General features: G+C 40.6%; 1 protein-coding gene across 1 annotated transcript in view; it reads left to right on the top strand.

The window, feature by feature from the left end:
* The window catches only part of glra4b (glycine receptor, alpha 4b), a 21685-nt gene extending 8774 nt beyond the window's left edge, over positions 1-12911 (top strand). The window contains exons 3-9 of the mRNA XM_037687490.1: positions 1684-1907; positions 5021-5103; positions 5186-5323; positions 5398-5612; positions 9261-9431; positions 9756-9851; positions 12639-12911. Of these exons, the coding sequence (XP_037543418.1) occupies positions 1684-1907; positions 5021-5103; positions 5186-5323; positions 5398-5612; positions 9261-9431; positions 9756-9851; positions 12639-12911 (1200 nt within the window). The remainder of the gene's footprint in view (positions 1-1683; positions 1908-5020; positions 5104-5185; positions 5324-5397; positions 5613-9260; positions 9432-9755; positions 9852-12638) is intronic.
* The last annotated feature ends 348 nt before the right edge of the window (positions 12912-13259 follow it).

Below are 13259 nucleotides of genomic sequence, written 5' to 3'. Positions count from 1 at the left end.
AATGTTGATGTGTTCATGCGTGCTCATCTGCTCACACAGACTCATGTTCGTGCTGCTGTTCGACATAATGTTTTTATGCTATTAGTGCTTAGTGTATTATTTAGTTGATGTTTTTCTTAGTTCATATCTTATTACTGTTTTTCTTTTACATTTTATTGTTGGATGTAACTGGGACCCTGTGTACATAATTTCGTTCCACTACATGTACCACATGGGTGCGAATGACAAATAAAGAAACTTGAATCCTTGAATCCTTGAAATCTTACTTTTAGGCAACATATTAAGAAGACAAATGCAGGAAAATTTAACTTTGCAAAATTTCATCAAATTTGACAACATCAACATTTTTATCTGCTCAGGACAACAGATGAAATTTAGCTGCTGTGCTAACTCTGGCACGTTTATATTTGTGGAACATTGATTAATGTGCATTAACCTTTTAAATAAATTAACTAAATCTGCTCTCTTTGTACTCAGGAGTTTTAGCGTAGATAAATCTCCAGTTTTTTCAGTTGTTTTTCTACCTATTTATAAACTGCAGAGCTGCTGATTCACACAGTAGTCTTCTTATTTAGTTTATTCTGTAGTTACGGTATTTTAAATATTTCAGCAGTTTTAATAATTCAGGTATGAAAACCATCTTTTAGCTATTGGTCTAATTTTAGCCTTTATCTATGGGTTGCACATGGTTGTACTGGTTTTAGCTACTATTTTGCTGGTTTTAGCTATCAGCAACAGTTTTTTTAGTTGGAGCTTTAATAAATGGTTTAGTTATATTCTCCCTTTAGCTGCTGTTTACTTAAATTTTATTTTTAGCTATGGTTTTGCTAATTTTAGAATAATCTCTGACTTTGCCACTTTTAGCTTTTGGCTTCTGCCTTGCTGGCTTTAGCTTTTATCTACTATTTTGCTCATTTAAGCTTTTAGTTAATGTTTTAAGTTTTACTAATTCAAATTGTTGGTTTAATTAATTTTAGCCTTAAGATATAGTTTAACTACTTTTAGCTTTTAACTACAGTAGCTTAAATGTTAGCTTCTTGTTATAGTTTAGTTAATTGTAGCTTCTATTCTGCTTATTTTTCCTTTTAATTCAGTTTCAGCTTTTTCAACAAACCCCAGCTGTCAGTACTCACTCTGTTCTTCTCATTATTTTATTTTATAAATTATATTTGGCTCCTTCCTAAGTTTTCACGGTGACTGACTGTCGCCTTGACTTCCTGTTATTAAATGATTATAACTAATTATCACCTCTAAGCAACTATTAAACATTAAATAACACCAGTTTTTTCTTTTCATTTTGTCCGAGCTGTTGCTGTCAGACAGTTTTTTATTTATTGATGCAGCACATGGAGGGTGAAACTCTTATTTACTTTGGATTTATTCAGGTTTAGAGTGGGGAGCCCTGTGCATTTTCTAAAACACCTCTAAGTGAAAGCAATTAAACTTTAACAGATAAAACGAAGTGCTGTTCGCTGTCGATCAGGTTATAAGCACCTAAAAGTCTGACTCTATGCTGTTCCCCTCACCTTTCTTACAGTTTATTTGTTTCTATCTTGTAACCTCACCATTATTAGATGCACAAACATTTGAGTCCAGCTCCTCACATGTCTTGACTTCAGCTTGTATCGTTTTCTTCCACATATTTATAATCTTTGTAAATCTAACCCTGTCTTCATATTTTAGGACTACCGGCTCAACGTGTTTCTACGGCAGCAGTGGAACGACCCTCGACTGGCTTATAAGGAGTACCCAGACGACTCCTTGGATTTGGACCCCTCAATGTTGGACTCCATTTGGAAACCCGACCTGTTCTTTGCGAACGAAAAGGGAGCAAACTTTCACGAGGTGACTACAGACAACAAACTGCTGCGGATATTCCAGAACGGAAACGTCCTCTACAGCATCAGGTGACCAACGCTGAAACGTCCCTGTAGCTCACATTTGAACTCGACATGGATGGTTGGTGAAAATGAAAACTTTGAATCACGCCGTATGGCCCTCCACACGTTCCTCACTCGAGTTCAGCTCATTTGTAATTGCAGCGTCCAGCAGACGCCATGACCACGTCAATATAAAACTACTTTGTATAACTGCAGGCTAAAATCTGGGCAATAAAGTGGCACTAAGGCAGAGGTGAAATGTAGCGTGTTGGTGACGAGTTAAAATTACTAAGTAGAATAAAGGTGTAAGAAGCATCATTTAAAGCTCTGTTAGCATGTCTGCTAGAAGTGAGCCAAGGCTTCATCAGCTCAGCTTAACCTTTGACCCTGGATAATCAGCCAAAGGTCCAATAAAATAATAGTAAACTTGAGAAATTTAATTTCCTGAGAAAATGCAGCGTGAATGCTTATTGCTGAAAAACTTATCAGGTCTCTCTTGTAAATGAGTCCTCGAGGCTCAATGGGATTTACCTGTCTAAATAAAGGTTGAATGAAAAAACTTGCTGAGAAACAACTGAAATTAGCTAAAAACATGCTGAATTGTAGCTGAAATTGAAGAACAGGCCTAAATTAGTAGAATAAAGCAGAAATAACACACACTTGCTGAATTAGGTTTAAATAAGCAGAAATTAGCACAAACATTAGGTAATAAGCTAAAAAAAGCTGAAATTAGCAACAATAAAACAGCTGAAATGTAGCTAAAAAGGTTGAAAGAAGCTTAAACTACCAGAAGGAAGCAAAAAGAACTCAAATGAGCTAAAAAAAAATATAGTAGAATTAGTTGAAAAAGGGGCAGCATGGTGGTGCAACTGGTAGAGCTGCTGCCTCTCAGCGAGCAGGTCCCTGGTTCAAATCACGGTCCGGGGGCCATTCTGGATGGAGTTTGCATGTTCTCTCTGTGCACGTGTGGGTTTTCTCCGGGTACTCCGGTTTCCTCCCACAGACCAAAAACATGCATGTTAGGCTGACTGGTAACTCTGAATTGTCCCTAGGTGTGAGTGAGAGAGTGAATGGTTGTTTGTCTCGTTTGTCTCTATGTGTCCCTGTGATGGACTTGCGACCCGTCCAGGGTGTACCCCGCCCCTCGCACAGTGATTGCTGGACATGGGCACTGGCGACCCCCGTAACCCAAAATGGAAGAAGCGGGTAAAAGATAATGGATGGAGGGATGGATGGTTGAAAAAGCTAGAATTAGCATAAAACAGCTAAATAGTAGCTAAAATAGCCGAAAAAGCAACTAGCAGAAATATGCTAAAAGGAGCATAACAAGCTGAAATTAGCATAAATAAGTTAATTTGGTTGAAAGTAGCCAAAATTACTATAAAAAAACCTTGAATTTATCTGAAAACAGCTGAAATTAGCTAAAAATGTAAAAAAAAAAAAAAGAAAAAGATAGCTGAAATGTAGAAGAAGCTTAAATTAGTAGAAGGTAGAAAGAACACGTTTGTCCAATTAGGCTGAAAGAAGCAGACATGAGCACAAAAAAGTGGAAATTATCTGAAAAAAGATTAAATTAGCAACGACAAAAAAAAAAAAGCTTAAAAGTAGCTAAAAAGGTAGAAAGAAGCTTAAATTACAAGAGGGAAGTGGAGAGGGAACATTTTTGCTGAATTAGACTGGAAAATAGTTTAAATGAGTGCAAAAAATGTGGAATTAGCAGAAAAATCTGAAATTAGCATAAAACAGCTAAATAGTAACTGAAATAGAAGAAAAAGCTGAAACTTGCAGAAATAAGCTTAAAGGAGCACAACAAGCTGAAATGAGCAGTTAGAAGAAGCACAAAAATGTTGTAGTTCGCAGAAAGATCCTTAAAGGAGCACAAAACAGCCGGAAAAAAAGGTGAAAGTAGCTGAAAAATTAACAAAGTCCATGCTCAATAATCCAGGTATAAAATCCAACATTTTTCAGTCAGGTCATCTGGATAGTTTCTTTTTTTGTGCTGAAACGTTTCGCCTTCGATCTGGAAGGCTTCTTCAGTCAAGGAAACACACAACAAAACTGATTCTTCCTCCAACAGTTTACTCCAAAGTGGAACAAACCAGTTCTGCTTGTGATAAGATGGTCTCTTTGGTACGCCACTCCTCCTAGCTGAAAAAATGTTTAAATTTGTACAAGGAAGCTGAAAGAAGCTGAACCACCACAAAATGTGAAAGAAGCAGTAAAAGGTTGTAAATAGATCTAAAGATCTGAAGGATGTAAAATGAGCTCAGTTCATTTCCTACGATAAAAGAAATGGCAGAAAATGCTTAATATTTCAAAAAGCTAAAGTTGCACCAATACCACAAGTCATAGCAGGATTGTCCTGAAAGAGCTGAATGTTTTGATTTATGATTTGTTGAAACTGCAGGACGAGAAACGCGCCAAAAAAATGTACAGAAAGAAAATGGATCACAATAGTGTGAATGCTTCATAAACATTCACACAATAAACTGATAATATAATTGATGGCTTTATTAAAAGGATAGTTGTAGATGAAACTAAATCATATTTTCTCCCCAGTGCAGCTTTAATTTTATCACACATATAACAAATGCTCCTAAAATCATCAAAGAAGTGTCAGCTACATGAACTTGATCAGTCTTTGCCAATATTTATGAAAATTAATCAGTTTTTGCTTGTTTAGCTTGGTATCCACCGACCTTTCATTACAGTCTGCCGTCACAAGGGAAAGGGTAATAATGCTTTTGCCTGTGCCTGTGTGTGCGGATTTGTTTATTAGCAAAACATCTCATAAACCACTGGACGTTTTACACAAAACTCCCAGAAATCAATATTTGGATGTCCATCTTCAAGTGATTAACTCTTCAAATTACCAATACAAAAATATCTGTAACAGTCAAATATACGGATATTGAGCTAAAATTTGGTGTGGTAGTAGCTGAGAGTCATCCTCAATACACACTCTGAGCTATATTGTGTGAGATTATATACAACATCTTCCTTTCTCATCATAAGATGCTCGTAGTTTACAAAAACTCCAGGAAATGTAGTGTGAGATACGTGTTCTTTCTAGGACTAACCATGGGAGTTAGCTTTTTGTTGTTCAACTCTCTTACAGTGGTACTGCGTGTGTTTTCTAGGCTGACACTGACGCTGTCATGTCCCATGGATCTGAAGAACTTTCCCATGGACAGCCAGATGTGCACAATGCAGCTGGAGAGCTGTGAGTGCTGCTTTTAAGGCAGGCCCAAAAATATTGCCCTTAACTACTGACCATTAAACTGTTGCTTTAATTTGTCCACCAGTTGGCTACACTATGAACGACCTGATCTTTGAGTGGCTGGATGTCGGCGCGGTGCAGGTGGCCGACGACCTGATGCTCCCTCAATTTGTTTTACGAGAGGAGAAAGGTCTGGGTTACTGCACCAAGCACTACAACACAGGTATGGAGCATGGGGCGGCCCGGTGTCCTGAACTCCTGTCGGTTCCAACTTCTAACTCCTCGTGACTCCTTCAGGTAAATTCACCTGCATCGAGGTCAAGTTCTACCTGGAGCGTCAGATGGGTTACTACCTGATCCAGATGTACATCCCGAGCCTGCTCACCGTCATCCTGTCCTGGGTGTCGTTCTGGATCAACATGGATGCTGCTCCCGCCAGAGTGGGGTTGGGGATCACCACGGTGCTCACCATGACGACGCAGAGCTCCGGCTCCAGGGCCTCCCTGCCGAAGGTCCGACCTCTAACATTTAATAAACACCATGTACTGTTTATTATTGTGAGCTGTCGAAAAAATGCAGGTGATCATGGAATTCGCTGTATTTGTCTCTCTGTGTGCGGCGTTCTGTTAGCAAAATATCTCGTACACCCAGTGGACAGATTTTAGTTAAATGAAACGTTTAAAGACAAAAATGTTCGATTTAATATTTGAACATATTTGAAATTGATTAATTACCACAAAGTTCATGTTCAATTATCCAGGTATCAAATCCAATAATTCTCAGTCAGGTCATCTGTAAATTGTCCAGAAGACCTGACTGAGAATTATTGGATTTGATACCTGGATGATTGAACATGAACTTTGTTGCCTTGAACCACTTTGGCTGTGGCTGCGTGCCTGGGAGGAGTCGACGAGGGACAGGATGCCCCCCAGAAACCATCTTAGCTCCAGCAAACTGGTTGGTCCACTTAAGGAGTTTACTGCTTGGTGGGGAAACAGTTTACTGGAGCTCCTCGGACTGATGAAGCCCTCAGGATAGAGGATGAAACGTCCCTAAAAAAAAAAAAAAAAAAAGAAACTGCCCAGATGACCTGACTGAGAATTATTGATTCGTTACGAGATTAACTGGACCAGCTCTACACTCTCAGCAGGATCCAGGAGGGTGTGTGGGAGTTTGCCCAACCGGTCTACATGTGCTTTGTGGGCTTGGAGAAGGTGTTCGACCGCGTCCCTTGGGGAACCCTGTGGGGAACCCTGTGGGGGGTACTCTGGGAGTATGGGGTACCGGGCCCTTTGATATGGGCTGTTAGATCCCTGTATGACCGGTGTCAGAGCCTGGTCCGCATTGCCGGCAGTAAGTCGGGCTTGTTCACGGTGAGAGTTGGACTCCGCCAAGGTTGCCCTTTGTCACCGATTCTGTTCATAACTTTTATGGACAGAATTTCTAGGTGCAGCCAAGGTGTTGAGGGGATCCATTTTGGTGGCCTTAGGATTGCATCTCTGCTTTTTGCAGATGATGTGGTACTGTTGGCTTCATCAGATCGTGATCTACAGCTTTCGCTGGAGCGGTTCGCAGCCGAGTGCGACGCGGCCGGGATGAAGATCAGTTCCTCCAAATCCGAGGCCATGGTCTTGAGCCGGAAAAGGGTAGAGTGCCCTCTCCGGGTCAGGGAGGAGGTCCTGCTCCAAGTGGAGGAGTTCAAGTATCTTGAGGTCTTGTTCACGAATGAGGGAAAAATGGAACGTGAGATCGATAGGCGGATAGGTGCAGCGTCTGCAGTGAAGCGGGCGCTGTACAGGTCTGTCGTGGTGAAGAGAGAGCTGAGTCAAAAGGCGAAGCTCTTAATTTACCGATCGATCTACGTTCCCACCCTCATCTATGGTCATGAGCTTTGGGTTGTGACCGAAAGAACAAGATCTCGGATACAAGCGGCCGAAATGAGTTTTCTCCGCAGGGTGTCTGGGCTCTCCCTTAGAGACAGGGTGAGAAGCTCAATCATCTGGGAGGGACTCAGAGTAGAGCAGCTGCTTCTCCACGTCGAGAGGAGCCAGTTGAGGAGGCTCAGGCATCTGGTTAGGATGCCTCCTGGACGCCTCCCTGGTGAGGTGTTCCGGACACGTCCCACTGGGAGGAGACCCAGAGGAAGACCCAGGACACGCTGGAGAGACTATGTTTCTCGGCTGGCCTGGGAACACCTTGGGATTCCCCCGGAGGAGCTGGCCCAAGTGGCTGGGGAGAGGGAAGTCTGGGCCTCCCTACTTAGGCTGCTAACCCTGCGATCTGACCCCGGATAAGCAGAAGAAAATGGATGGATGGATAGATACAAGATTAATTTTCTTTATCTTTTAAAATAAAACCAAACATTACACAAAACAGAATAAAAGTACAGATTTATTAAATGGACTGTACTAGCGCCTTTCTATCTCAAAGCACCTTACACTACAATTTTCCTCATTTACCCATTCATACAGCATACTAGATCTATACAAAGAATAATCAGAGCTTTATCACATTCATGCACTGATGGGACACACATCAGATGCAATGAGGGGTTCAGTGTCTTGCCCAGGGACACTTCGACAAGTGACTGTTGGTGGAATCTAACTGCCAACTCTTGCATTGGAGGACGACTGCTCTAACAACTCAGCCACAGCTGCCCCATTATTCAACAAAACATTAAAACAACGTCAGTCATCACATTACGTTTATCTAGTACCTAGATGACAAATGTATTAAAACAGAAAGATCTTTTTTATAATCAGTATATAAAAGTATGTTACTGTTGATAAGTAAGGTAATAAATTACTGTCTCTAAATACCCATTTTTTCCCCTTCAGATCCATTTTTACATGTGTGCAATATTGAGATACAAAATCTAAAACATAAGCAATAATTGATAACACAACCAATTAAAATTGACTTCAAAGCTTCCAGTCAGGAAGTAAAAAACGAACACTTAAAATTAATGGTTTTATAAAAACAGGCATTTTGTTGGGACATATAAAAGTAATGATGAGTTTATTTTGAGAAAACAAGAACAATTAATATCTTACCTGCGGTAGAGAACTCTTTGAGCAACATCAGTTTAGAGAAACAGGGATTAATTTGAACAGGCTGACGGGCTAGTGGCTAGTCTGAGCTGGACCAAAACCAAAGAGGACTGCTGCCTCCCTTAAACAGGACAAACATTTCATAATAGTTCATAAACCTTTACATGGTCATTTATCCAGAAATAATTTTGATATTCCTGCTAAAATAGTTCCAAAATGCACTGGAACTGCTACTGCTAGCTGCTGCTGCCACTATTTTCACCTGCAAACAACCATAGAGTTTAATGTAAATGTTTGTTTAATGGGGCGGCTCAGTGGCCCAGTTGGTAGAGCTGTTGCCTCTCAGGATCAAATCCCTGCCGGGGGCTGTTCTGGGTGGAGTTTGCATGTTCTCTCCGTGCATGTGTGGGTTTTCTCCAGGTACTCCAGTTTCCTCCCACAGACCAAAAACATGCATGTTAGGCTGATTGGTAACTCTAAATTGTAACTTGTGATGGACTTGAGACCTGTTCAGGGTGTGCCCCACCTCTCACACAGTGACTTCTGGATATGGGCACCAGTAACCCCCGTGAGCCAAAAAGGAAGAAGCGGGTAAAAGATGATGGATGGATGGATGTTTGTGTAATGAGAACTTGACAACACCGTAAAGGTTTAAAGTGTGAGCTTGAATCACTGCAGATGTTTTAACACTGAAGTTGCTTGAAAACAGCAGCCGTCCAGTCTGGTCCTGGCTTCACTCAGACTAGCCTTTAGCAGACCGGTCAGAGCAGAACGATCTCCATTTCTCTAAACTGTGGTTGATGAAAGAGCTATGTGCAGCAGGTGAGATATTAATTGTTCATAGTTTTACAGAATCCCTTTTAAAAAGATCTAGAGGTATACCTCCACACTGTGAAGTCCCACTGATATGTCGAACACTGTGCAGCATCAAATTTTGATGCTAAATACAGAAATATAACTCCTGCATGATATGGAACATATGGAATGCATCAGACTAAAACATGCTTTTCCTTTTAGTGCTTTGGACACAAACAGATAACGTCACCGTGGCAACGTCGCCCCTCTAAAACGACCCTGATTACCCTACATGCTGTCCCTCTGGTTTGGCAGGTGTCCTACGTCAAAGCCATAGATATCTGGATGGCGGTGTGCCTCCTCTTCGTGTTCGCTGCACTGCTGGAGTACGCAGCTGTTAACTTCGTCTCGCGGCAGCACAAGGAGTTCTTCAGACTGAGGAAGAAGCTGAAAGAGCAGCAGCAGCGGCAGAGAACTGTGAGTCCAGCTCACCCGCTCAGGCCCTCGGGCAGCTGTCACCTGCTATTCGCTGCGCCCGGCTATGCAGGAGCAACAGTTCAGCCGCATGCTGAACTCCTGCTGAGAAACGCAGCCAGCAACGACCTGCGATTAACTCAAGTCATCTTATTTCTAAATCGGGGAGTTTTTGTAGCTCGTTTTGTTGGATATTATTAGGAGAACAAACCAAAGAGCTGCAAAAACAGGCCAGATCCACCATCCTTCATAAATAATGACTGAAATAAAACCGTGTGGCTAATTTTAAATTTGAAGCAGCGTAAAGATGAAAGTTGTGTCTTTTGTTGCTGTCAGCAGGGAAGTGGGGACAGTAAGGTGAAAGGAAACAACACACCAGGAAACAATCCTTCTCATGGCAGCGTCAGCCAGCGGTGCAGCGCCTGTGCACGGGTATGTACTGGATCCCCATTCAGTCAAAGGGATAGGTCTAATCACTGAAACAGACATGCTGGTATGGACAACCAGAGTGCAGTCTATGCTAATTAGGAAATAATTAGTGCCGCCATCTTGGTAGGTGCTAATCAACATACTTAAATTACTATAAGGCGCACCAGATTATAAGGTGCATTAAGCAAAACAAAACAGTCAGGTAAGTCAAACTTTATTCAACTCATTCACAATAACTCAACATTGTTCAGTTGTGGCACATAAAATCAATTCGAGGTCAGTAAGCACAACCAGAATTAAAGTCCGTGGACCACTTCGAGTTCGTTGGGGTAGGCCGCAGGGGTGTCAAACCCACTTACAACAGGGGGCCAAAATTAAAACATTTTTCAAACCAAGGGTTGGTTTCAGAATTTACATGAACTCAAGTCAGATACCCAACATCTTTTCTTGATTGCAGGTTCCTCAACAAGAGTTTGATTGGTCTCATGATGTTCTTTGTTGCAATTTTGACTTCATAATCAAATACTAATGAAAAAAATTAAACTGACAAAAGTATTTTACATTTAAAATAACATCTTGGGGGCCAGATAAGATGTCATCAAGGGTCCCATTTAGTCCCCGGGCCTTGAGTTTGACAGATGAAGTAGGGAATCTGGCATGTGGGCATGACATTATAAAATTAAAAGTATATGAGTTTTGATATTTATTGATATTTTTACATTTTGGGACAAAATAAAATACAGTATTTATGCAAAGTAGGAAAGAAAACACTAGTTAGACAAATTGTGATAGAAAATTAAAACACTGAACTCTGCAGACCTTGTGAGTCCATCTTTTATTTGTGGAAAAGTAATTAAGTATCTCATTTTGCCATAATACGCATAACATTAAAGTGAGTAGGGAAGAGGATTAGGGTAATAGTGCAATAATTTTTTTTTTTAATTCCTGGATTCTGACTTATTTTTCTCAGAATTTAAAGTTAAAGTCATAATTCTGAAAAATTCAATAAAAACATCACATTGTGGCCCTAATCCGCTTCCATATAATAGTGATTTATTGAACCTTTTAAATGAAAAACAAATGCTTTTATTTACTTTGACTTTAATTATTATTATTTTTTATTTCACAGTTATCAAATGTACCGTATTTGTTTGAAGCAATATGTCTTAAAGGTATTCCAAAGATCCCACTGTAAAGCTGGATTTTGGATAAATGAAGTATCTAATGGTAAATTTAATCCACATTTTCTTCTATTAGTAGCATTATTCAAACATTATTTGCAGAAAAACTGCTAAAACTTGTCTCTTTTGTTGTGGGTATGAAATTGAGTTTCATGTTAACTTTTGGTCAAAGCTTCAACGAGCCACTGCAGAGAGACCAAAGAGCCGCAAGTTGCAGACACCTGACCTATATAATACGATCATTATTAGTAACATATTTTCCTCAATAATAACCTGTTACCAACCTGTATTACTAATTTAAAAATAAAAATCTATGCAAAGTAGTGCATAAGTGTATAGGGTAGACAAAATCCCAGTTAACCATGTTTAAATACTAAAGTGCAAGTTGTAAAGGATCTAAATATTTACAGAATTGTGAGGACAAAACATATGATTTTAAGATAATTAAGTAACTACAGACACTGATAGCAGAGCTCAAGGTAGATTAAGTGGACAAGTGTGGTTAGAATGAGCTGCAGCTCACTGGATCAAAGCTTGACGGAGTTGGGAGGTTCATCACAGCAAACTTTAGTCCCCTGCTTTCACAACAAGCACAATATGTGTTTAAATAAGTAAAACAAGGCTGTTTCTATTTGTTTTTATACTGATGATGCAGCACATAACTTGCAGAAGACTTGGAAAATTTGTGGTTTCAGCATGTCAAAGTCAAGGTCAAGGTTCTTTATTGTCATTTGCATCATGTTCGACGTAATGTTTCTATGCTACTAGTGCTTAATGTATTATTTAGTTTGTTTTTCTTAGTTCATATCTTAGATCTTATTACTGTTTTTCTTTCACATTTTATTGTTGGATGTAGCTGGGACCCTGTGTACATAATCTCGTTCCACCACATGAGATGCAAATGACAAATAAATCTCTCTGACTCTGACGTGGTGGAATGAAATTGTGTACACAGAGTCCCAGTTACATCCAACAAAAGTATAAATTGTAAAAGAAAAACAGTAATAAGATCTAAGATATGAACTAAGAATACGCTAAGCACTAATAGTACAAAAACAATACGCCGAACAACAGCAGCACGAACATGAGTCAGTGTGAGCAGAAGAGGACGAATGAACACTGCAGCATGAAATAAATCAGCAGCGTGAGATCAGCAGCATGGATAGGCAGCAGCACATATCAACAATCAAGTGGCATTACAGTGATTTTTTATTCACAGTGATTATTCTGGTTAGATTCATGAGTCTAACAGCCTCAGGGTAGAAGCTGTTCCTCAGTCTAGTGGTTCTACACTTAACGCTCCTCAACCTCCTTCCTGAGGGGAGTGGGGCAAAAAGTGTGTGTGCTGGGTGAGTGGGGTCCTTCATGATGCAGGTGGCCCTCTTCCTGCATCTGGAGGTGTAGATGTCTGTGATGGTGGGGAGACTGAATCCAACAGACTTCTGTGCAGCCTCCATGCCACACGTTGATGCTGGAGCACAGGATGTTCTCCACAGTAAATGTAAACTGTACAGCGTGATACACGTAGCACCTGGCAAGATGGCGGGTGCTTCAGATTTGGAAGCTCAAACTAAAACGTTGTTAATCTCCTGGTGTGTTTGTCTTCCAGGAGGAGGAGCTAGCGCAGCAGGGCTTCCTCTTCCAAAGCATCGGGCTCGCGCTGTCAGCGGGAAGCGCACCGGAAATGGACGCAACGCCAGTCTTTGCCGACTTACCTCCCGGTCTGGGCTTTTACGAAATACGGCGGCGCTTCGTGGAGCGAGCGAAAAGGATCGACACCATCTCCCGAGCTGTTTTCCCCATGAGCTTCCTCATGTTTAACGTCCTCTACTGGCTCACTTACAAAGTTCTACGACACGAGGACGTTCAGGTCTCAGTCTGAAGGAACCATGAGCCCAGTAGACTTCCAGTTCTGGCCTCTTCACCAGAACTTTTACAGACTCAGTCCTTCACCACATGTTGTACCAGGAAACTGTACAGCGTTACAAGAAATGTGCTGGGTTAATGATGATTAATTGATCTATTGATTTTCAAACGATAAACAATAATTTACAGCATAGATCAGGGATATGATACAAAATTGATCAGGGGCCACAATTACTGGCAGCTCAAGGGTTGGACATCCAGCAATAATAATTATTATGTAAATGTAATTTAAGAGTTTGTTATATTTCAAATGAACTCGTCTACAGGATCAACACTTGGACACAAATATTTGTCACGTCAGATT

Source organism: Nematolebias whitei, chromosome 14, assembly GCF_014905685.2.
Source record: "Nematolebias whitei isolate Nwh7 chromosome 14, NemWhi1, whole genome shotgun sequence".
NCBI classification, from domain to species: Eukaryota; Metazoa; Chordata; class Actinopteri; order Cyprinodontiformes; family Rivulidae; genus Nematolebias; species Nematolebias whitei.
This window is presented reverse-complemented; position numbering and strand designations above follow the sequence as displayed.